This window comes from Lissotriton helveticus, chromosome 2_1, assembly GCF_964261635.1.
Source record: "Lissotriton helveticus chromosome 2_1, aLisHel1.1, whole genome shotgun sequence".
Taxonomy (NCBI): domain Eukaryota; kingdom Metazoa; phylum Chordata; class Amphibia; order Caudata; family Salamandridae; genus Lissotriton; species Lissotriton helveticus.
The window spans coordinates 367,963,351-367,989,741 of record NC_136059.1 but is presented as its reverse complement, the minus strand read 5'-3'; the positions used below and the strand labels follow the sequence as shown (position 1 = coordinate 367,989,741).

The following is a 26,391-nucleotide window of genomic DNA, read 5'->3' as shown; positions in this document are numbered from 1 at the left end:
CGGAAGAATCGTGTGCCGAAAGGTGCAGACGGTGCGAGAAAAGCAGCAGTATCGGAGAGTGAGTATAAAAAGGGTCATGCGTGAATAGATTGCGGTGTTTTGTGTTGTATTTGTATTGTAATGTCTTGCGGAGTTGAATGCCTGTAGTGTGAATGAGAGACGGTTGTGAGCGCGCGCAACCTGGTAAACTGGTAACCTGGTAAACGGGTTAACTGGTGAAATCTTAAGTTCAGGCCAGAGCTTAAGTGGTTTTGGGTGTATCGAACATCCAGGGTAGTTGTCGACCATAGTACGGAGGTCACGAGGTACCATTGACCGCCGTGGATCCAAGATAGGGGGAGTGTAAGAGTGAGTGTATGAGTAACGGACGCTGGTCGAAAGTTACTGTGTGTGAGTAACCTATCGGAGAAGGCGATTGTCTGGAAGTAATCGGAAAGACATTTCGCCAAGTTAAGGTGACAACTACAGAAAGACTGTGGGCGTACAGTCAAACAAAGGTGATCGCTTGGACGGAAGTAATCATTTTTCAGAGTATGAATGGGATGCGTGCATGACCGAGGAGACGAGCTGAGAAAGGAGGGGAACTGCTGCGAAGGGGGACGGGTGACGTCGGCTAGAGCCGCGCTGTGATTGAGCGGTTGGTGTGACGTTAGCTAGAGCCGCGCTCTGGTTGGGCGGCTAGCGTGACGTCGGAGGAAAGTCGCGTACGGATAGGCCAGTTAGTGAGGACAGCGCTGAGATTGGTGGAGTGTCATCAGGAAGTAAACAAACGCGGAGAAAAGAGAAATCATGAAGTGTTTTAAGTGTTTGAAAGGGATTTTTAAACGTAAACGAAGTGAACATTATTACGGGGAAGAGGCTCCCCCAGAGGGTACGCCAGCTCATTATATGGCAACGAATGTTGGGCTGCATACGATATTGTGGATTGGGGCTTGGAATAAGCTTACGGAAGGGAATGAGGAAATGCAGTTCCCGAGGTACGGGACGTTTAAATTAGAGGTGTTACATCGGCTAAAAGCAACCATGTCCTCATTGAAACCCTCGCCCAGACCAACACAGTTTGAGGCTCTTAATGCATGGATTAAGGCTGCACACGACCGAAATTTGAACAGGCGTCAACAAAGGCTGACGCGATCGGTAAGGGCAGTGCGAGATTCCAAATGGGATGAGGAGGAAAAGCGTTGGAGGGTACAGACTATCGAGGTGGAGAAAATGTATCCGATGAGGGAGGTGTCAGGAGGAGGAAACCTCATGGAAGAAGACGAGGAAAGCGAGTCGGAGGACAATCTGATAAACAGATTGTTAATGGATAGACCACCTCCGAGAGTGGAGTTAATAGAAGATAGAGGGCTCGCAAGGGAAGATGGGAATGACATAGAGGGATATACACCACTCCCTATATCGGAATGGACACCTATCAAAAGTGGAGAAACACCTCCAAACAACACTGTACAGAGTGTAGTGGGAAGGTTTGTGGTGCAGAAAACGCCAACCACAGAAAGGGTTGAGTCTGTGGGATTGCCAGACGCTCTTCAAGTGCCTGTTACCATAGGACCCATAGTTTCGATCTATAATTCTGAGAGAGATAGAGGGGAACAACAAAGGCAATTGGATAGGGAGAGGATTGAGATGGAAAGGAGGAATAATGTGACAAATGCATGGAAACAATTGCCAGGATCAGTAACATGGAATACCCCATTAGACACAACTGTCGGTCCCAATTCAGAACAGGGAGGTCCGAGAGGACCAATGGATCTAAGGGGACCGCGGCCAAGATCTTTTTCAGAGTTAAGAGCTGATTTGAGGGAATGGGACGGGTCCATAGTATCTCCGAGTAACAGGACAAGAACGGAACCAGAGTGGGAAAGCAGGGGTAACGGGACTGTATCTCATTGTGGGGCCAGCGAAAGCAGTCAGGGCCGGGAAGGCCAAAGTCAAGAGAATAGAGGGGATGCATGTCCTACAAATCAGAGAGAACAGCCGGAACAAAATACTAGGATTGTAGAATGTGAGGAAATGTCCCGTCTCTGGGGGAAGGGAGGAGATGAGGCGGTACGGGCTTTTCAGAATAGGTTTAGGTGCCTTCATCATACACTCGGGGAAGACGTTCAACATTGGAGAAAGGAGAACAGCGATAGGTCCCGCCACGCCTCGAATAATCAGGAATCACAGGGAAGTAGGGAAGAAAGAGGGAGTAATGGAACATCTTACCCTGCATCCCGTGAAACTAGCCCGGAGGGGGAGAGAGGGGCTATGAGGCATGAAGGAGTGTTTCACCACCCACCCCGAGAAGACGGAAAGGCATGGGATCTAGAGAGATGGGAACAGGGGAGGACTCCCTATAATTCACCAATACCTAAACGTAGATCTCGGAGCTGGGATGGGAGAGATGCGGATGGAGGAGCTAAATTGAGTGTCTTGAAAGCTGAAATTAAGGCAAAAAGGCTTGATGTTACCAGTTTAAAATCAGATGTTGATGAGATAATAGATGGAACATTGCCTTTGGAAAGGATAGAATTGTACGAACAGGATGAGTTATTGTTCATGGCAAAGGATATTACTAGGAAAGCTAGAGCGTTTCATGAAAAACTGACTGATTTGGCAGACAAGTATGCCGTGGATTTGTCTAGGACAAGGGCATTGCAGAGTAACCACAGATTACAGTACGCAGACCAGGATCTAGATGAGAAGAGAACTACTGGATTAAAAACACACATAAGAGAGCTGGTAACAGGGATAAGAGTGTGGAGAGAACTGGATAAATGGGAAGAAAGGTGGTCGAAAAAGGGCACAGTTAGGCGAAGTACAAATGTGATGACCCCTGAGGGAAGGGTAATGCAGATGGAGGCATTCCCTTTGCGAGAAATATCAAATGGAAATTATGTACATGTGCCCTGGAGTAGAGGAGACTTAGCCGCATTTACCAACTCATTTCCGAAGTTGCGGGACAATCCAGTCGAATGGTATAAGCAGGTAGAGAGGTTTGTTAAAATCTCGAAAGTACTGTGGATAGATTTGAACACGTTGTTTGACATCGTGGTCCCATCTGATTTGTGGACCCCGTGCAAGACTAGTGTCGAATGGCCAAATGCTGAACCATTGAGGGATGCTCGAACAAATGGACCATCTGAGATTGTCATGCGAAAGTATGAAAGGGTAATAGCATGGCTGAAAGATAAGGTACCACCACAGGACATAGATTGGGTAAAAATAGACCGAACAAGGCAGGAACCCAAGGAGACAGTTCACGAGTTTTATGAAAGATTGCTGAAAACATTCAAGCAATACAGTGGACTAGATGTAATGGATCCCAAAGACATAGGGCAGTTCGTGTCAAAGTTTGTCTTGGGGTTGAGACCTGATATTTGTTTGATGATACAGCAACATTTAATCTGTTGGCAGAACAAACCACTAGATGAGATTTTACAATATGCGAGGTACTGCAGTGACGAGATAGATTCTAAAGCCAAGAATCTAAAGGAGAAATTGATGGTGGTGCAAATGCAGTCCGCTGGGAAGGGTGGCCAGCAGAAGCAGGGGATGGGACGAAAACCAAATGGTCAGAGCAAAGATAATGAAGAAGGGCAGAGACCTAGGATAGACTTTGCCACTTTAAAGAAAACGACAAAGTGTCATCAGTGTCACCAGGTGGGGCATTGGCGACGCGAGTGTCCCTTTAACCCTGAAAATGGAGAGCTAGAAGTAGAAGAACAGGTCCAAGAAGACCCAGTGCAAAAGGTGACAGTCCCAAGTAATAAGGTGGCCAAAGGGGGGACTTCGGCTCCACGGGCCCAATTCCCACAGCCACCGAAGATAGCAGCTGGAGGAAAGGTCTTTAAACAAATGCCTCTGTTTATTGAGGAAGAAAAATGTTATTACATTGATCCATTGACAGGACAACGGGTGAGCAGTGAAGAGGACTGTACCCTCGGGGCAGTTCTAGAAGTGGATCAGAGAGGGCCATTTGTTGAGGCAGAAGTGGCAGGGTGTCCCACTACGTTCTTAGTGGATACTGGGGCTACTCGTTCGACTCTGAGATCAGCGGTGGTTCCAGACTTGCCGATGTCAGGGGAAACAATTCAGGTGGTAGGAGTCGCAAATAAAAGAATGACTAGTCCGTTGACAGAACCAGTATCTGTGAAAATAGGCAATCATATGAACGAACATCAGTTTGTGGTTTGTGACTCGAGTCCGGTATGTCTGTTAGGAAGGGATTTGTTGTGCAAATTGAACTGCACCATATACTGCACCCCGCAAGGAGTGGAGGTACAGACTACCGACGATGATGCTACCTTTAAGGTGGCCAATTCAAAATTCTGTGTAGAACTATATCCTACTCTGACTGTAGAAGATCTTCCCCAAGATTTAAGAGATGCAGTGGCGTCAGAGGTCTGGGATTTCACAGGAGAAGATATAGGATTGATTAAAGGGGTAGAACCGGTAAAAATTCTGGTAAAACCAAATGTTGAGTTTCCAAGAACGCCTCAATACAAATTGTCCCAGGAAACGATTGCGGGAATAAAGCCTGTGATCGAGTCAATGATACAACAGGGAATACTGAAAGAAATCGTGGGTAGTCCTTGTAACTCCCCGATTATGGGTTTGCAGAAACCTAGCGGGAAGTTTAGGATAGTTCAGGATTTACGAAAAATTAACAACATAGTCGTTTCATGTTGTCCCGTGGTACCGAATCCATCAGTGATATTGTTTCAAATACCATGTCAAGCAGAATGGTTCACAGTGATAGATCTTTGTCAGGCTTTCTTTTCAATCCCATTGGATGAAGAGAGCAGGTACCTTTTCGCTTTTAAAATGGAAGATCGCGTTTTAACATGGTGTCGAATCCCACAAGGATTCACAGACAGCCCATCCATCTTTAATCAGTTGTTGAAAAAGAATCTTGAGAATCTAGTACTGCCACAGAACTCGGTTCTGGTACAGTACATAGATGACCTACTTGTTGCGTCAGAAACAGAGGAAGCTTGTAAAGCAGATTCAATTGCCTTACTGAATCATTTAGCTGAAAATGGACATAAGGTATCTCCGAGCAAGTTGCAGTATTGTCTGACAGAAGTACAGTATCTAGGGCACAGGTTAGAAAAAGGGAAACGTAAGGTGTCCCCAGAGAGGATTGAGGCGATAATGAAAATGAATGCGCCTACAACACAGAGAGAAGTTAGAATGTTCCTAGGAATGGTGGGTTACTGCCGACAGTGGATAGTTAACTTTTCACTGAAAGCAAAGCCCTTACAGAAACTGACGCACAAGGAGGTGAGTGATCCGGTACCATGGGATGAAGAATGTCTGGTGGCGTTTTTACAGCTGAGAGACGATTTATGTCGTGCTCCGGCTCTGGGAATGCCAGATTACGAAAAGTCATTTTCACTCTATTGCTGTGAGAGAGAGGGATGTGCTTTGTCAGTCTTGGCACAGACCCACGGTAATGCCCGTAGACCAGTTGCATATTTTTCGGCTACATTAGATCCAGTAGCCGCAGCGTTGCCCGGATGTCTCAAATCCGTTGCTGCAACGGGTGTCAGCATTGAAAGGAGCGAGAGTATTGTGATGGGACATCCAGTAGTGGTGTATGTACCACATTCAGTTGAATTGTTAATGACCAGGACGAAGACGCAGCATCTGACCAATAGCAGGCTCACGCGTTACGAGCAAGTTATACTTGCCGCAGAAAACGTGACTCTCAGGAGATGCTCTGTCTTGAATCCTGCTACTTTGATGCCATTACCTACGGTAATAGAAGGCGAAGGATGTGAAGACCACGATTGCCTTGATGTGACTGAACTATGCACGAAACCCAGACCAGATATTGTGGATGAGCCATTGTCAGACCCCGATGAAATTTATTTTGTTGATGGCTCATGTTTAAGAGACGATACTGGTCGGTTGAGAGCAGCTTATGCTGTTTGTACTATTACTGGAGTTGTAGAAGCCGCTTGCCTGGAAGGAGTACATTCCGCACAGGTAGCAGAGATTATTGCCCTAACTCGTGCCTGCATAGCAGGAAATGGAAAGAGAGTTACCATCTACACGGACAGCCAATATGGTTTCGGTGTGGTTCATGATTTCGGGCAGTTGTGGTCTCAGAGGGGTTACATGACCTCCTCTGGTTCGCCCATTCGAAATGGAGAATTTGTGCGATTGTTGTTAGAAGCATTGCAAGGTCCAGTTGATATCGCAATAGTGAAGTGTGTAGCTCATACTAAGAATACAGATTTTGTGTCACAAGGTAATAGATATGCTGATGAAGTCGCACGCTATTGTGCGGAACAAAGTTATTCTTTCTCAAAGGTGGAAATAGAAGGTGCAGAAGAAAAGACTGAATTAAGTATGATGTTAGAAACTGTAGACACTTGGGAGGATTTAAGAATAATGCAGGAGAACGCACCTGAAACAGAGAAAAAGGCATGGGAAATAGCAGGTTGTGTGCGAAGTGAAATGGATTTTTGGGTTTCAGCAGATGGGAGAGCTGTGTTACCTGAAGAATTAGCTAATCCCATGGCGAGAGAAATACATGGTCCAGTACATCTAGGAAGGGATGCTATGATGAGAGTGTTTAGGCAAACTTGGTATTGCCCGAAATTTAGAATAGCAGCAGAATCAGTATGTAAACGATGTGTTACTTGCCAACAGCTGAACGTAGGCAAACGAACACCAGTCACACTGAGTCACATTGGGAGGTCGGGGGGGCCTTTCAATAGAATGCAACTAGATTTCATCGAAATGCCAAGAGTCAATCGCCTTCGGTATGTGTTGGTGATTGTATGCGTATTTTCCAGATGGGTTGAAGCGTACCCTACACGTAGGTGCGATACACTCACAGTGGCTAAATTGTTGCTCAGGGAGTTGATACCGCGCTTCGGGGTGCCTGCCTCTTTGGAATCTGACAGAGGAAAACATTTTAACAGCGAAATAGTGAAGATGTTGTGCTCCACACTGAATATCGATCAAAAGCTGCATTGTAGTTATCGACCAGAAGCTTCAGGAATTGTGGAACAAGTGAATGGCACTTTGAAGAATAGATTGGCTAAAGTAGTGGCATCCACATCCTTGAGTTGGCCAGATGCTCTTCCTTTAGTGCTCATGAGCATGCGCAGCACACCTGATAGGAGGACAGGTCTCTCTCCCCACGAGATCCTGATGGGGAGGGCCATGAGACTTCCTACAGTTCCAACTACTGCTCTATTGAATATTACAGATGATCTGATCTTGGATTATTGTAAAGGACTGTCTGACGCCATCCATTCTGTGTCCCTTCAGGTGCATGCGGCTGAAGTTCCAGCAGCGAGGAACCTGTGTCATGACCTGAACCCAGGGGACTGGGTCTTAGTTAAAAAGCACGTCCGGAAGAACTGCCTAGATGTTCGCTGGCGTGGGCCCTTTCAGGTAATCCTGATAACGAACACCGCGGTGAAGTGCGGGGGGCTGCCAAATTGGATCCATGCATCCCATACTCGAAGAGTTCCAGCACCTCTAGAAGGAACAGCTCCCATCCCAGACGAAAACCCGGAAGTGGAAGAAGAGTCGCAAGAAGGGATAGAGGCAGCTGAGGGGGTGTCGGAAGAAGTTGGGAACGCAACGGATTCAGAAGAAGAGCGAAGGCAGGACGGCAGTGAGACAGAAGACGCAACTGAAGGAGAGAGCAGAAGTGAATACGACTCAGACCCGTATCGGAGCGACCAAGAACCAAGTGGGAGGACAAGAAATAGGAGAATAAGGCTTGGAGCTGCCACTTGGCCAACAAGGAGAAGAAGGCTAAGTTTGAGGTCGGCCCAGGAAGAAACGCTTACTCCTATATCCGAAGACTCAGATCCAGAAGAAGATATCCAGGATCAAGCCGAGGAGGGTCTTAGAAGATCAAGGAGGGTGCGAGTGCCTAGTAGAAGATACTCTACTCCCGACTGGACCTACCTCGTTGCAGATGTCTGGGAGACACAGAACAGGGAGGATCAGGGAAGTGGAACTGATCAGAACTGACCCGATCATCACAGTGCAAATAAGGTTTCTACTGCCAGGAGCGGAGACCGAAAGGTTGCTGACACTCAACATCGTTCATCCTGCTCTCCTGAGTGGAATAAGAAAATTGATTTTAGAGACAGTTGAGTTTCCAGTTTGCTGTTCACGATATCCAATATTGGAGGGAACTCTTCTTCGTTTGGAAATGCTTGAGCGAGTAGTAGAAATGCTAGGAGCGCTTATTGTTGTGGATTAATACCATATTGTGAATGTCTTCAAAGGGGCGCAGAACTGGGAAGGTGAAGAAAGTGATCTTGATTAGAACGGACCCCTTTGTAATTGTGGATGTAGAACTGATAGTACCAGGAGTGGAAATTGAAAAAACGCTAACTCTCAATTTTGTCCGTCCACTTGTCTTGAGCGAAATAAGGAGAATAATCCTAGAAAAAGTTGACTTTCCATGTTGTGGTACGAACTGTCCAGAACCTGAGGGAATGATACTTCGGATGGACATTTATGAAGAAGTAGTGTCACTCCTTGAGCCATACATAACTTTAGATGAAAACAAGACTTTTGAAAAGAAATTGTAAACTTGTTGCAAGATAACCTAGCGCCGAGTGGAAGAAGAAAAGTGATAGGGGTTTCATTTTAGTGGATGGAGAAGGGCTAGGGTTGTCTATTTTCTACTGGACTTTGAACTGTTTTGCGGAAACAAATTGTCAAGCTTCCAAGTGTTCAAAGAAAGACATTGCAAGAGAAAAAGACTTTGTTTGAAAAGAAGAGGAAGTGAATGCTGGAAGAAAGTCAAAACTACACTGTTTGAGAACATGGAGGCTGGCAACCCGAACCGCAGGGCAAAATGTATAGCTGTTATACTTTTAGAAGTAGTTGGAGATGTAATAGGTGCTGCATTCCCTTTCTTAGGATTGATAATGAATGACATTAAGATCAGGAGGTTAGCTACAGTCGTAGATAGGCTATCTGCCAGTACTGCAAGATCCTTGATGCTGATAGAAGGGGAGATGCAATCGATTAGGGCGATGGTTCTTCAGAACCGACTTGCTTTAGATGTTCTGTTAGCAAAAGAGGGAGGAGTCTGTAGGGCCTTGAAGGTCCAGGAATGCTGTACTTACATTCCAGACAATTCAAAGCCTCTAGAGAAGTATATACAAAACATCACTGCCATACACTACGAAATTGAGGACCTGGCAAAGGTAAATGTGTGGGAAAAAGTAGGCCATGGAATGGGTAAAGTTGGAAGTTGGTTTGCCAACTTAGGAAAGGGTATCGTTTGGTACATACTGAAACCCATCATCATAATTGTGATTTGTGTAATCACTTTGTGGGGATTGGTGCGTTTGTATCAATGTTATAGAGCAAATAGGTTACAGAGAGCTATGAAGAAACAGGAAGAAGAGTTGACAGCGATGCAGGACACTCAATATAAGAGTCTGAAAGCATTAGAGAGTATGAAAAGAAGTGGTACTGCCCTGTCTTCACTTTAAAAGGTTCTACATTTTTAGTGTCTTGGTGATGATGACCCCTGAAGGTCATCAAAGGGGGGACTGAGAGAGCACAAGTTTGAAAAAAAATGTATAAGTACGCCATATTTACAAGCACGTAGTTAGTAAACATGTTTTGCACACGAGTGGTTTATATTCAGTAGTGAAACGTATAGAATGTTAAGTAGAGTAACTATAATTATAACGGTGTGAGATTAATGTAGAAATGTTGGAATATATGTGAAAACCTCATGTTCTCATGTTAAAAAGAGTCATGTCCGAATTAAATGTAACTTTGAAAATCCAGTATTATGTGTAGGCCTTAGGGCAATTCACAGCAAACCTGAACGTGCTGCTAAATTAATGTGAGATAAAGTTGACATGGTTCTTTCAAAATGTACTATTGAACTTAGGGTTAAAAGTATATGCTTTATAGATGTGTTATTTTAGAAACGTATGCTAGTTAAGAATGTTTGCTGTTTAAATCAAGTTAACGTTTTAAGAGTGCAGGAACCTGCTGCATGTAAATCAAGTAGGCCAGAGCAGATAATGTCATGTAGTTTAAATTGCCATGTGCTCGTTAGAGGAGAGGTCGTGAGGTGTCCAGCACGGAGCTTTGAGAGTGTTTTATGACCAAAGATATGGTGGAGTCTGGAATTTGAGGCCCACTGCAGGACGAGCTGTATGCAGGTGCGAGGGTCCTAATCAGCTCGAATGAAAGGGACTTTGTTCAGTGGCGCCTTGCGCAGGCCTGTAGGAGTTTCCAGGAATTTCAGGGGGTATCAGCGCACGGAAGAAGAAGCCTGGGAACCAAGGTCAACTATAACGAGGGTCTTCAAGAGTACCATCATGGAGTTTGCCGCGCAAAGATGTACCACGTGAGGGGCGTCCCAAGGGGCGTTTCTATTGGAAATGTGATTTGGTATTAGGGAAAGTGACCCGGGAGGAGAGCAGAGCAGATGATTTTGGGAGCCTAAGGAAGCGGATGGGTAGGCAGATAAGCTGATCAGGAGAGACCCATTATCAGAGAAGAGACAAAGAGAAGTGCGTGATCTTCTTAGGAAGTCACCACGGCTGACACCTAGAGGGTTAAGATCTTGCTAAGTAGGGATGTCATTTAGTGTAGTGTAGGGACAGACTAACCTTAATTTTCTTTTCTGTAATGACTTTGAGGTTGCAACTTGTATCCATTTTGGCAACCCTGATGGTTTTCGAGCTTGTACTTATTATTCTGTTTTTCAGACTCAGACTATTCAAAAAGTTCATGTTTATAGTGATACCGATTTATCTTCTTAATCTCATTTTGAGAAGTTTGTATCTTCAGTTATCTTTGACTTTATATTAAATCTTTAAAACTTAAATTTGGTCAGTGGTCATTTAGAGTGGTGTAAGTTCTTAAATTGATTGATTTATTGCGAGATTACCTTTTACTCAAGACAGGTACCAACGATTCAGTCGACATAGTTTGGGATTTGGTAAGATAATTAGTAACCAGTAATCCCGCGTTAGCACCTTCATCCCCTTGGTGAACACTTCCATCGGGAGGTATTAGAGTTTCAGCAGGTACTGGAGCTTGCTCAGATAAGTCCAGAGTCAGATACAGAAGCATCATACTCACACAAACCTTCAGGATAATTATTGTGATCTTTATCATCATGAATAAAACAGAACTACTTTTTATCAGTCATTTCATTCCTGACACACGCTTGACCACCTTCCTGAGATTTCAACACCAACCATCTTGGTTAATTGTAGGAATCTGGCTCTGTATATACTATACCACAGTAAGGTATAGTGTGCACAGAGTCCAGTGGATCCCCAAAAGCTTACAAAGGTAAAACTAGATATCACCTTACTCTCTATTTGTGGTAGTGTGGGCGAGCAGTAAGGCTTTATCAGAGGGTAGTGTTAAGCATTTATTGTACACACTCATGCAAGAAATGATGTCACACACACAAAGACTGAACTCAGACCAATTGTTTGTATTAGAAACATTTCTTTAGTTGCATTCTATTCTTAGAAACAAGTAGGACTTGGTTCAGGTAAATAGAATTGTACCTTTCAAGACAGATTGATCAACAAGCAAGTTGGATGGGAATGACTTTTGTTACAGGTTTGTAAATTATTTAAATTCAGTTGAAATTACTTTTGGATTACTTTTCAGATTACTTTTTCTACTCAGTGTTATATGCATAGATATCACACTGGTACATTTCCTAGATAAAAGGTAAGAAAAACAGTTTTCATAAAAGCACAAATTCTTATGTTTCCATACAAACATCCTCAACACTTAGAAATTTTTCAGAGGAAAACAGTCATAATCCTATGGAGAAAAATTAGGTTATCGGTTTGCTGGTAAGTAAACGGTCTTGAGGGTTGAGTTTCTGGGGTTAGAACAAGAGTACACCCAGGGTCAATGATGCACTGAAAAAACTCTCTAGGCGTCACTAGGGCAGTTAGGTGCAGAGTGCTGAGGCCCAATAATAGTCTATTGGGCTAGGGGCCATCGGTCAGTGGCTGCTCTCGGACAAGCCACAGGGTTGAGGGCGCAAAGCTCCTAGGGTTAAGTTCAGGGCAAGGGGGGATCCTAGCTGGCACACAAGGTGCACCCACAGTCGATCAGGGGCGGCCTGGTGCAGGGTGCTGATTTGGCGTCGAGTGCCCTGTTCTTTTCAGAGGGAGGTGCTGGTTTTGGCTGTTAGCCCCAGGCTCGGTCCAGGAAGTCTTTCAGGAGGAACCAAAAGCTGGGCAGGTAAGTTGGAGGGCTCCGGGATGTTGGGCACCTTAGGTCCTCTTCTCCAGGGTGCATGGTGGCCGGATTCAGGGGTACCTTTTGAGGTCAGATTTCACCTTACCGTGCCACTCGCAGATGGGGGGGTCTTGGTGCAGAGGCTGCAGGTAACATCAGGGAGTCCTGGTGGGGTCAACCCATGGTGGACTTGGACTCTGGAGTGCTGGGGGACCTCGCTGCGATTACGATGCAACACTAAAGTCAGATTTATCAAGCCACACAAGGCCACCTTGCGTGACCCTTAATGGCCTGATAAATCTGAAGTAGCGCAATCCAGTTCAAATTGCTGCCTTGCGTTACTCTACCCCAGGGAGGTGTTCCATGGATGGAGCATGAATGTTCCCACGCATCCACTCATGGATTTTGGCACATTCTCAGATTTATCATTAGTGGCAGACCTGGGAATGCATCAAAGTGCTATGCGTTTAGAGGGGAGGTGTAATGAGGAGAAATATCCTTGTTTTTTCCACTTTTTATGTGTGCTGCATTCTGCGGCATGAATAGAAAGATCAAAATGTCCCTCAGGATTGTTTTTGTGCAGGAAGGTGCCCCTTCCTGCACAAAAACAATCCAGCTTATAAAGCAGGCACCCTTGCCCAACAGAGCAAGGGTGCCTGCATTGACGCTAGGCAGCCAAAAGTGCCCTAGCACAAGGAAAGAACAGGAATGCCTGTATAATGTTAAATTCGGACATTCCTGCCCTTTCCTTTTCACATAGCGCAGCAAGGATGATAAATATGCACCTACATTTTTCAGGTGCAAATGTAAAACTCTTCTCTGCTAACCTTTAACATACTTTCTACATGGCTTGCTTGCTGCTTGTTGTTCAGAATATCATCTTGAAAACACTTCCTGTTTTCTTCCAAGTCCCTGATGAAGAACGGCTTTTTGGAAGATGGGTGCTACTGACACAAGTCCAAGCAGCTTTATGGAATACTCCAAAGGGCACTGTGAGCTGTTTGGAGTCTTCAGACAGTTCTCTTTGGTGATATGCCTGATTAAGATGCAGGGTGGGGAAGACTGTTGCACCACTTAGTGGAGCTAAAATGTATTCTATTTGTTGATGATATTCGAAGAGCTCAAAGTTCTTAGGTAACACATAGTCGCAAGGCATCATTATTATTTAGGGGGTAAAACAATCTTTCCTATAATTACCTCCTTTTGAAGTTGTTCATATTAACAATTGAAGATTCTTCTGTGTGGAAAGAGGCACTTCCCTTTAATTTTCTCTCCTGTAACTGCTTATTCTCCGAGTTTGATGTGGTGAACAAAGCCTCCAAGTTTCTCCAGAACATTGTTGAAGATTTTGGGAAATTATAATAATTCTGATGACAACTAGGATCAGTAGCACAGATAATTCAAACAGGGGCTGGTGCACAAAGGTTGAGTGTTATTTTCAATAGTTGCTGGGCATTCCTCCATAGCACACATTTCTTTCAAAGCTACATAATCAATCAATCAATCAATCAATCAGGTCATTTGTAGAGCGCACTACTCACCCGTAGGGTCTCAAGGCGCTGGGAGGGGGGGGGTGCCGCTACTGCTCGAACAGCCAGGTCTTGAGCTTCTTCCTGAAGGAGAGGTGGTCTTGGGTCAGGCGCAGATTGGTCGGAAGTGAGTTCCAGGTCTTGGCGGCCAGGTAGGAGAAGGATCTTCCTCCTGTTGTCGCTCTTCGAATGCGGGGGACGGCGGCGAGGGCGTGGTTGGTTGATCTGAGGAGGCGCTTGGGAGTGTAGAAGTTGATCCGGTTGTTGAGGTAGCTCGGGCCTTGGTCGTGTAGGGCTTTGTGCGCGTGGGTGAGGAGCCGGAAGGTGATTCTCTTGTTGACCGGGAGCCAGTGCAGATCTCTCAGGTGTCCGGAGATGTGGCTGCGTCGGGGGATGTCGAGGATGAGTCTCGCCGAGGCGTTCTGGATCCGCTGGAGTCTCTTCTGGAGTTTGGCAGTGGTTCCGGCGTAGAGGGCGTTGCCGTAGTCCAGTCGGCTGGTGACGAGGGCTTGGGTGACCGTCTTCCTCGTCTCGGTGGGGATCCACCGGAAGATCTTACGTAGCATGCGCAGGATGTTGAAGCATGACGAGGAGACGGCGTTGACTTGTCTGGTCATGGAGAGGGAGGAGTCCAGGATGAAGCCCAGGTTGCGTGCGTGGTCCGTCGGTTTGGGTGCGGTGCCCAGGGCGGGGGGCCACCAGGAGTCGTCCCAGGCGGAGGGCGTGGAGCCCAGGATGAGGACCTCCGTCTTGTCTGAGTTCAGTTTCAGGCGGCTGGTCGTCATCCATTCGGCTACGTCTCTCATCCCTTCGTGCAGGTTGGCTCTGGCGGTGGCGGGGTCGTTGGTCAGGGAGAGGATCAGCTGGGTGTCGTCGGCGTAGGAGATGATGTTCAGGTTGTGTTGGCGTGCGATGGCCGCGAGGGGGCTCATGTAGACGTTGAAGAGGGTTGGGCTCAGCGAGGATCCTTGGGGTACGCCGCAGATGACTTTGGTGGCCTCTGACTTGTACGGTGGTAGGCGGACTCTTTGTGTTCTTCCGTCGAGGAAGGAGGTGATCCATTCCAGTGCCTTCTCCTGGATTCCGATGTTGCTGAGGCGCTGTACTAGGGTGCGGTGGCAGACAGTGTCGAAAGCCGCGGAGAGGTCCAGGAGGATGAGGGCCGCTGTTTCTCCGTTGTCCATCAGAGTTCGAAGGTCGTCGGTGGCGGCGATGAGGGCGGTCTCGGTGCTGTGGTTCGCTCGGAAGCCGGACTGTGAGGGGTCGAGGGATCCATTCGTCTCGAGGAAGGCGGCCAGCTGTTTGTTGACGGTCTTCTCGATGACTTTGGCCGGGAACGGGAGGAGCGAGATGGGACGGTAGTTCTTGAGGTCGGTGGGGTCTGCTGTGGGTTTCTTGAGGAGAGCGCTGAGTTCGGCGTGCTTCCAGCTCTCAGGGAAGGTGGCGGAGTCGAAGGAGGTGCTTGATTCATGTACACCTTCCTTGAATGCAACGCTGCTCAGAAAATACCCTAAAACATCAGCATAGCGTCCATCAACAGTAGATGGTTTCATGCCTGGTTCAAATAGATGTTAAACTTTGTGTCCCAGTAGACTGTTGAACCATTTTTTGGTAATTAGAGTAATAGGGAAGCCTGAATCTGAGATGACAATCAGATTCTTCCCCAGCACCTGCAAGGCACACATGGGTAATTTATCCACATCATCACTTTTCATACCATTCACTTTTTGACTACTAAGACTATGTTTCCAGTAGCTAGAACCTGTTCCACATCGAAGTTCTTACTGTGTGATAATTCCTCAGAAACAATGGCTTTTCCAACAATTGTTAAACTCATCTTTAGCCACTGGGCATCCTTATGTGATGCGTGTATTGTTACCACATTAAAAGTATGCATTTTTGTTCTCAAATTTCTTATTCCTCATTATAACCAATTCTCATTTGTTTGGTATTCTTGCTGCATACCTCATTTTATCCCTTTCTCCCCCTCTTTCTTCATTTACAGCTCAAACCCACAATTCTGCCCTAGGTACCTCAGGCAGTTGAGTAAAATGTTCTTTCTGCATTATATTAGCATCAATTGCAATTAAACATGTTAGGAACTCTTCCTTCCACCTTTTCCATGGTATGTAAGGATCCGTTTTATTCTGTAAGAATTTTGTTGGTTGGTCAAATTGGATTTTACAAGGGTAACGTAACTACAGCAAGTACAAGTGGACGATTAAAAGATCAGTACAAATATGGAAGGAGCACAATATAATGACAATGTAATATTAATTGAGACCAAGCTTTGTGCAGATCATGAAAAGGAACACAATTATGTGAGGCACAATATAAACCTATACTTTATAGTATGAAGTACTTCCTTTCAGCACTTGAACATATGCTGAAAAACTGAACAATATGGTTGCAGTTCAAGAAAATATTGTATAGAGTAACTGAAAGTGTTTTCCCCTGGGGCGGTGGGTGAGAGGGCGGCACTTTGGGAAGTACCCGACCAATGATTCGTCAGAGGCAGGGAAGAAACACATTTCTGGGAGAAGTGAGGAAAGACATCTCACTGGCTGCATAGTTAAGCATGAAGGAGAGTCCACACACTTCCAGGCAGGTTTTCAGCAGCCACATCGCACAACAGTTTGGCTCCAATAGGGGTATTCTCCTCAGACCCTGAGAGAAAAGGAGGATGCATGCCCTCAGGCTCCTACAGATGGCAGCACGCTGGAAGCTTCAGACAAACTCATTTGGATCTTACGCTCATCGCTAAAACTTGTAATGGATTCAGATGTAGAAACTCATGGACTCCGGTACAAATGGCTTTATTAGTAAGATCAACAATTATACAGGAGCAATCATCAAGCAGTTCCTGGTATAACTGACTCAACTGTCCCCATCAGAACTCTCTGAATGCAATGTTTCACTGCGTCACCCAGAAGGAGGAAATGGGGTGAGTGGCGCAATACAGATACGGGAGAGAAATAGAAGAATGTGGCAAGTTTTACAAGAATATATAGAACATTGACATTCTGGCTGATATATATATTTTTACATGTTGTTATGCTGTGTTATGATATGCAGAATTGTAGATAACACTCACATTGGAGGGTCTCCTGGCACTGAGCAGGTGTGAGTCTAGTCACTACTCAAAAAGCCAAGTGCTGAGCTTCTTGCGGAGTTCAAGAAGTGAGGGAGAGGCTCTTCTGTGTAGCGGCAGGTCATATCATGCTTCAGGAGCAATGTAGGAGAAAGCTCGACCGCCGGATCTGGTTTCCTGTTTGCATGGGTTTGTGCAAGGAGGACTCCCTAGGTGTGTGGACCGTTTGTAAAAGCAGATGCAATTGCGGATGAATGCTGTGCCAGTATTATGTAGTGCCTTGGAAGTGTGGGTGAGAAGTTTGCATTGTGTTTGTCTGCGAATGGCGAGCCAGTGGAGCTCCTTCAGGTGCAGAGTGATGTGAGTTCTGAATGGTCTGGGGACTTCTGGTGAGTTTTTTGCTGATTCTGAGATAGAGGGTGTTCCTGTAGTCCAGCTTTCTTGAGACCAGGGTATGTGTGACAGTTTTCTTGGTGCTGATTGGGAGCCATTTGAAAATTTTCATCAGCATCTTCGGGGTTTTGAAGCATGAGGTAGTGACGGAATTGACTTGGGCGGTCATGTTGAGTTTTATGAGGATCCTGAGGTTCTTGGCATGGGTAGTGGTGGCGAGTGACAGTCCTAGCTCTGTAGGACCCCAGGTGGAGTACGACTATGATGTGCTCTTTCAAAATGTCACAACTTCGGTCTTGTCAATGTTGAGCTTTACACATTTGATCTTCATCCATTGGGTGATTTCAGTCATGCAGGCATTGAACTCGATCCAGGTACTTGGTATCTTGACCATGAGGGATCGAATGTGTTGCATGTCATCCGCGTAGGAGACGATGTTGATGTCATAGGAGCATATGATGCTGGCTTGAGAGAACAAGTATTGAAGAAAGTCTGGCTAAAAGAGGATTCTTACAGAACACTACAGATGAGTTCAAAAGCGTCCAAGGTTTACGGTTCCGAGATTTATGGTTCCAGGCTGACTGACTTGGTCTTTCCAGTCTGGAAGGAGCAGATCCATCAGAATGCATGTCGTTGGATTCCAATGTCTTGTAGGCATTGGATGAGGATGGGGTGGGAGACTGTGTCAAATGCTGCTGAGAGGTTAAGGAGGATGAGGACCACCATGTATCCTCTGTCCAGAGCCATATGGATGTCATTCATTCCAGCAATGAGGGCAGTTTTAGTTCTGTGGTTGTGTCTGAAACCAGACCGAGTAGAGTCGTGGAGTTGGTGATTGTGAAGGTATTGTGGAGTGTGCAGTCGCTAGTGGTGTTCAGAAGTTGGTGGTCGTTTATGTATTTGGTGAGGTGTCTGTTAATGATTTTCCCAAAAACCTTGGCTGGGATGGTAGCAGGGCAATTGGTCTGCTGTTGGCGATCTTTGAAGGGTCCTACGAGGGTACCTTCAGCAACGGTAGGACAGGCCTATTTCCAAGCATCTGGGAAGGTCACGGAAGAGGTGGAGGTATTCAGAATGGGTGTGAGAATGGTGCCGAAGGGATGCAGTCCTCTGAAGTAAGCGTGATGGGGGCAGTGGTCCGATGGAGTCTCCGAGTGGATGGACTTCATGGTGGTGGCGTTTTCTTCTGTGGTGATGACAGGCCATGTGGTTGGCATTAGTTCTTTGGATAAGAGCAGGAGGTGTTAGCAAGGTGTGTGGGGTCGGGTTGTGGACTGAAGTTACTGTAATGCAGTGATTCTGTTGCTGAAGAATTGAGAGACATTGTTGCAGAGGTCCTGCAAGGGGTTGATTCAGTTGGAGGCAGCTGACGGTGAGGTGAAATCTTTCACAATGGCGAATATTTCTTTGCTTCTGTTGCAGCAATTGAATGAATATACCTTCAACAAATAATCCATTGTATTGCTGCAAGCGGCCCACTAAACTCTTGGAGACTATATTAAGGACATGTTATGGACAGTTTTCATTGCCACACACCTAGCCACCTGCATTCTCTTTTTATTTGTCACGCTACTTAACTCTAAAAAGAAGGGTCCAACATGAGTAACGGAACACATGCTTAGTGGACATATGTCTAACAACAGATCAGCAGGACACCATGTCCTGAAGCAACTAAAATAGAGAATCCTCACAGGACACATACTTGAAAAATTCTAAGTTCTAAAGAGGACTAAGATTGCCACATCCACACACAAGCCCAGACTCAACACTCTCATTGTTCAGTGTCCTTCTCTAGTCCAGTTCTTTTTCACCATCTTTGTGTCTCTTATCTATGAGCCTTCGTCTATTGCATTACTTGACAATTGTTTTTTTTTAGTTGATTCATTCCTCCATTTCTTTTTTCTATGCTCCATTTCATTTTCTTTCTTGCAATCCCACAGGTGTTTACTCATCTTACTTTCTTACTCCTTAATTTTAATATTTTCCCTTGTCAGCTGATATCTTTTTATCTCTTACTATTCCAGCTACTAGCTCCCTACCTGTAAACAAGGTACTCTTACGATTAAAGCATTTTCCTTACTTTTCTAATTCATCATCGTTAATTCCGTCAAATTTCCTTTTTTACACATGCCGGTCTGCATAACTAAATTTACCCATTAGTCCCTTCCTCCTTCCATCTTGTTCTCTCAACCCTGACTTTTAGCAGTTCCAGTTCATCAATATATCTACCATTCACTCACACCACTCCAGTCTACATTTCTGTTGATGCACTCTCTCACATTTTACTTTATTCTTTTTTGTGCCTAAACATCAGATATTCTCTTTCTAGCTCTCATTAGTGCACATTATTCCTTTTGCAGCCTCATTTTTTCCACTCTCAATTTTTAAATTGTATTAACTGTCCTTCCGCCTCCTTTTTCTTACCCTTTCTATTTTTGTTATGTATGCCCATCTCTTTCTCTGTTTATCTTGCTCCTCATCAGTCTTTTTCTAATGTCCTTCATTCCCAGCCACTCTTGTCTCTCCTCTTGTTTTTTCTCATCCTCTCAACTGCGGTGGAAACAGATTCACAGCAGAATGAATGGAGCACAAGGTAAAGAAGGAGTTCCTCCAGCTGGCACTGGTTATTCACCACAGTCACTTTGTAGCAGGAACCTGAGCGCTTTACCTCCACTGACATTGATGCTTTACCTTCATTTCCCTGTGTTTACATGCCCTAGAAAATTGCCTATTACTTAACTGTGCTCAACATGAACTTATCAGTTATTCATTTACAGACAGGGGCAGAGTTCCAAATGTTTTGCAAATCTAGAGTTCAAATATTTCCTCCAAATCCTAATTCACATAATCAGGATAGAATCCCACATAGCTTACTACTTACTGCCTTTTATACTAACTAGCATGTAGGGTAGCAATGAAGGACCTCCACTTCATCTATCCTTAACAAGTTTCTGTATGGTGGGTGCCTCAGCTGTGGTTCAGCGTCTGCATTTCGGTTTCTAAAATTTTCCTTAAGGTGTTCTTTGGCCTCTCTGTCTTCCATGTGCCCTCTGGGACCTAGTGGAGTCTTGTTCCTTTATGATGGTGTGTCCTATCCATCTCTATCTTAATCTCATAATGATGGTGGCCATGCTCTCTTGCTTACATCTGGTGAGCAGTTCCTGGTTGTAGATGGTTTGCAGACAGCAAATGTGCAAGATTCTTCTCTGATTACTGGTGTGGAAGGTGTCAGCTAGTTATGCTGCTTTTCGTCATCCTCCAGCATTCTGATCCATACAAGAGTGTGGTCAGAACACAAGTTTGGTAAAGTCTCAGCTTGGTGTTGGTGCTGTGCTGACATGGCCTTCACACAATGTTCAGCATCAGGAAGTCAATCCTGACTTGGTTCGGTCTGCTCTCGATGACACTGTGGGCCCCTTCATCATGGCTGATAGTGCTGCCTTGGTAGGGAAACTCTTCAGTCATAGCTAGGTCGTTTCCAACCACCTTAATTGGCGAAGGGTTTAGGATGTTCAGTGGCATGACTTTAGATTTCTTCATGTTGATCTTCAGGTCTCCTTGCTGTGCATAAATGTTGAGGCGAAACATTTTTCCTAATTAAGCTGGTCCTCCAGTGTAGAGAATAAGGTCCAATCGATGCCTCTATTTTGGTTTTCAGCTGCGTAATGCATCAGCCAGTTGACTACTAGGTTTAAGAGCAACACTGACATCATGCATTTCTGTCTCACACCAGTATTGACTTAAAAACTATACTTATCTCCCACCTTGCAGGTAAAATGGTCATAGAAGCTTGACGATAAGAACTATCTGCTGCGGGATGCCATATGCTCTCAGTATACGCAGAGGCTGTCACTGTGGATACTGTCAAAGGCTTTCTCAAAATCATGAAGTTAATACACATTTGTCTCTGCCACTCCAGAGTGCACGGGATTCTATGTATGCACTTACAAATGAGAACATTATGCCAGTATAACAGAATTTCTGCATTTTCTGGTTTAAGTACTGGACATTATTGTGAGGATTTCTGTGTGGGCCAGCTTGCAAGAGGGGAACACCCACATTCTTAGTGGGAGTTTATATAATCCTTGCAGGTAGATTCTCACCCTTTCCAGAGTTGGAATGGGAAATGAACACTGGGAAAAATATTTTTCCCCTCGATGCAAAATGTAAGTTGCATGAGGTAATTCAAATTCTCATTTAATGAATCATTCTTAAGTATACGCAGTGGAAGTTTCAATTGTGTTACCTGAGATTTGCCAGCTACAGGGGTGTTATCGTCCATTTGAAGCCGGCCACTGAGTCCGTCTCTGTGAACAGTCACACTGTGCCAGCTGCCCAACTTGATTTTACTTTCACTCGTTATGACAGCAGAACCAGTGCCACAGTTAAACCTGAAAAGAAATAATTTGAGAGTGTCAGTAAAAAAAAGAAATACGAAATATACCACTACATGACCACATTCTTGGTGCAGAGCTGTGGTGGGGCAAACAGCAATGCCCTCCTGCTTCTTGCATTCCTGTGTCATGCATGATTTCACCAAATACAGATTGATGTTTTACTTATTCATATTTAAACAGCCTTCAATGGCTTGCTCCTTTGCCTTATAATTTGTTCAAGAAATAAATTATCAGCAATACAGCCTTTACATGAAGCTGATAGAAATTGAAAGCATGACCGGAGCAAGAGAATTCTCATTTGAGTGATATTAATCATACTGAGACTGCAGAAAAGAGGGCACAAACTTTGCATGAGATGGGTATCTCCCCACTTGTGCCTGAAAGCCTACTGCATATTTACCACAGATAAGAGAAGGGGGGTTGTAGGGGGACGACAGTAGAACCTTGAATCCTGGCTATAGTGGACATGTGTAACTACTTATTCGTAACTGCATTTTTAGGTCTCGCCTGTCAATGCGCATGCACATTGAGCGGAGCGAGACTGTAGGGGCTTAAACAGAGTTTAACCAGACTGGCGATTTGATGAAGTGCATGTGCGCTTTTAGCTCAATGCGCAAGCGCAATGAGTTAAAATGCGCGTGCACAGCATCAAATCGCCAGCCATCTGTTCCCCAGCAGCTCTTCCCGCTCCGCCCACAAGCTTCCCCCAGCGTGCGCTCTGCCTCAGCCGCACTCCTCCCACACCTTTGAAGTGAAGCTTTGCTTCACTTCAAAGGCCCCTGCTGCTTCACACTATTCACGGCCGCTAGGCAGTGTTTCTCCCTCATCGCCGCTCTCCCCGCTCCGCCCCCTGCTGCGGCCGTGTCGCATTTCTCCTCCCCCCTCCCCACAGCAATGCCCTCCGTCTTGTTTCTTTGTATTAGGCACCCTGACAGCCCCTGGCATAGACCACTCACGGAGGCGACAGGCATACTCCGTGCTGGGCTCAGGACGGCAAGATACCCCTTAATTTATGCATGCACCCCTGCATCCGTTAGACACATCACATCTTGCATGATAAATCTGCAGTAGGTTTCCCCAACCTGGAACAAATTCTGCTTCATGCTCTGACCTTTTTCGTTGAGTGGCATTTAATTCATCTGCTCAATTTTTTTTTCTTTTAGTTTTTTGGGCATAACGCAATTTGCAGATTGTAAATGTGCTTTCATTTTAAAATCAAAAAAGACATATAACCTGCAGAATGGGGGAGTGTCTTACTGGACGACAGCCTAGGTTCCAAATGAGTCAATTTCATGCTCTCATAATTTTTTACTAATTTCACACAGACCCTTGCCCCTGTGCAGTACCGTGCTCCGTAGAAGAACACATATTGTGTTCCCCACCCCCCTCCCCAATAACTACATATTTGTTTTGCTGTCAAGATCTTTTCTGGGCATCGTGCACACAGCCCCCTGTTTCTGGTACATAAACAAACAGAAAGCCGACAATACAATATGTTAGTGAGTGTTATGGAAAACAGGGTGCTCTGGGCGCCTATTCTCAGGGACGTGTACCTGAAAGCGCGCTCCTGCAAATACTGCTTGCTGTAGAGATGGTGCGTTGCACATCAAATTTCCTAGAACCCCCTTACCTCATCCTCACGCAACGCTTCATAACCAGGAAGCATATCATGAACAGCTGCGCTGGCTCAGAGAAGAGCTGAGCGCTTGTTTTCATGCGCCTGCACAGTCAAAAGTGCAATAATTTAAATGTATAGTTTCACGATTCTTGGACAGCACAGCTCGGAAAGAGGTGAATCCTACTCTCTGTTCCTGAGCTGCTGCTCGGTTTGTCGGCTCTGCTGGGGCCAGCACAGCTATTTATGACACGGCTATAGAATTAAACGTCCTCCTAAACAAAATATAACCAGGGTGTATTGAAATAAAGTGCTGCATTGTCAAATCGGAATAGATGAAAATGTTTTTTTGAATGGTCACCATGGTGAGTGCCTATTGTTAAATAATACATTTAGAAAAAGTTGCTTTTTTATAGAGAAGGCAGGGCACTTTTTTGTAGAAAGGCATCAAGCCTTCCTTTCACTATTTATTTCAAGATTATTTCTTCTTTCGTTGTTCGGGTCTAATCAGTCAGTTCTCCCCTAGTTACTGCTGCTTGCCCAACTTTAGGTAATCCCGTTTTATTATGAGATTATAGAATTGACTCCTCTCACAGTGAAGGGTGCTTGAGTGAAGTTCGTTAGTGTTTGCTTAAGTGAGGTTCTGTAGTGTTACTGAGTAAAGTGGGGCTTTTACTCCTCACTAACAGTCCCTCCCCTCACCCCCTTTGTTTCCCGATCCTGTCCGCTTTCCCAGACTCACCCACTGTTTCCCAAACCTCAATTCCGAACTACTCCATAATCATTGTTTACCTACATTTTTCCCATCTCCCCCAACCCTCTTCTGTTACTGCCCTCTGCTTATTCCTATTTAAGCGTGTCCTTTCTCCACCGCTCACCCTTCCCATATAATCCCGTTGCCTTCCTTTACCCGCAATATTACCTCTCCTCACTGGCACTGATTGCCAGGGACACAATTTCAAACTGGGTGGAATTTCGCTCTTTCCCACTCACTCTACTTCCCTTGCTACCGACATCTTTCAATCCCGAAAGGCGGCTCAGGCTCTCAGCTGTGAGCGGGAATTGGAAGCATGAAATAACGACTTCAGAAATATAGTCATTATTCCCACAGACTTCCGACCTGCTGAGTAATCGCAGTGCAGTCGGGATGGAGGCGTCAGGCTTTCTGTTTAATCTGCTTTCTGTTTGTTAGTTTAAAGCCAAAGCGAAGACACTTCTAAATAAATAAATAAAGCGTAAAAACACTTGTTCTTTCAGTGCGACCTTTCAGTATGTTTTTTTAGTTAGTTTAAAAACTGACCAGAACACCTATTGTCTTTGGGCGTTAAGCATAAGCCTGTGTGTTCCCTTGGAATCCGTAGGTGTAGTAAAACATAAAGCAGTGTGTCCCCTTAGAATCCGCAGGAGTGTCGTACACTCCGAGGGTTGCAGAGGTTTGGGGAACTAAATCGGATTTAATAAATGGAAGAAGGGTCAGTGAAAATTGTCTTTGTGCAAGCTTCCCCCAGCGTGCGCTCTGGCATTTCTCCTCCCCTAATTATTCACTGCCCAGCACATCAAAGGCTGCTGCTCCCTGTGCGTCTTGTCACCCTCTGCTGTCCGTTGGTTACAGTATGATCAGTCCTGTCGTGCCAGTGCCCGTCAAGCACTTTAGCATGTCCGATTTCCTTTAATGAAATCCTCGGAGTTGGTGGACAATGTTCAGACTGTCGACATTATGGTAGAAGATGTCTTGTGTAGACAATATTTCCTTGAAGCATTCAATTACTAAATCTTGCCTTTTTGCCAGCATGAGATGCAGTCCCCTCGGACCACCATTCAGTCAGATGTTTTGTCTCTAATATTCTCACCAAACAATAGTGAGTAAAGATACTCCACTGCCCACAACAGAAGAACTGAAATGAGGGATGCGCAGCCCCTCTTATCTCTCTGCTCTCCTTACTCTCAGCACTCTCCCCTCCCTCTCTCACCTCCCTCTCACCTCAATATCCCCTCTCCTCACTATCCTCACTATCCCCACTCTCCCCTCTCACCACTCTCCTCTCACCACTATCCCCTCTCACCACTCTCCCCTCTCCTCACTCTCCAATCCCTCTCTCCCCTCCCTCTTTTTCCCCTCTCTCCCCACTCCCCTCTCTCCTCACTACCCTCTCTCGTCACTCCCCTCTCTCCTCACTCCCCTCTCTCCTCTCCATCTCCCCTATCCTCACTTTTCCATCTCCTCTCTCCTCACTCAACCCTCTCCTCACTCTCCCCTCTCCTTACTCTCCTCTCTCCCCTCTCTTATTCTCTCTCACCTCTCTTCTCCTATCTACTCTCTACCCTATTACCTCTCTCCTCTCATCCCGCTCCCCTCAGCACCACCACAGCATCACTCAGAGGCACCAAAACATCACTATGCGCCACTACAGCATCACTGAATGCCACAGCATTACTCATTGCCACCACAGCATCACTCAGCACCACCCCAGCATCACTCAGAACCACTCACCATCACCACATCATCACTCAGCATCACCCAGCATCACTCAGCACCACCACAGCACCACTCATCATCACTCAGCGCTACCCCAGCATCACTCAGCAACACCACATTATCACTCCGCACCCCACATTATCACTCAGCGCCACCCCAGCATCACTCAGTGCCACTCCAGCCTCACTCAGCACCACCACAGCATCACTCAGCGCAACCACAGCATCACTCAGCGCAACCACAGCATCACTCAGCGCAACCACAGCATCACTCAGCGCAACCACAGCATCACTCAGCGCAACCACAGCATCACTCAGCGCAACCACAGCATCACTCAGCGCAACCACAGCATCACTCAGCACCACCACAGCATCACTCAGCGCAACCACAGCATCACTCAGCACCACCACAGCATCACTCAGCAACACCCCAGCATCACTCAGCACCACCGCAGCATCACTCAGCTCAACCACAGCATCACTCAGCGTAACCACAGCATCACTCAGCATCACCACAGCATCACTGGTTCAAATATATTCTCTCAATGTTTCAAGCTTTATTACAAATGTCAAAAAAGATGTTAATATTTCACTTCTGTTCTTGGATTTCCGTCACAATAAAATGCACTGAACATAATCTTCACTAAAGTTATTTACAAAAGTTTAAGC

At 45.6% G+C, this 26,391-nt stretch overlaps 1 protein-coding gene across 1 annotated transcript in view; it reads right to left on the bottom strand.

Moving 5' to 3' along the window:
* The window catches only part of EGFLAM (EGF like, fibronectin type III and laminin G domains), an 812,243-nt gene that overhangs the window by 109,568 nt on the left and 676,284 nt on the right, over positions 1-26,391 (bottom strand). Inside the window, exon 12 of the mRNA XM_078674979.1 lies at positions 21,482-21,626. Coding sequence (XP_078531105.1) covers positions 21,482-21,626 — 145 coding nt within the window. The remainder of the gene's footprint in view (positions 1-21,481; positions 21,627-26,391) is intronic.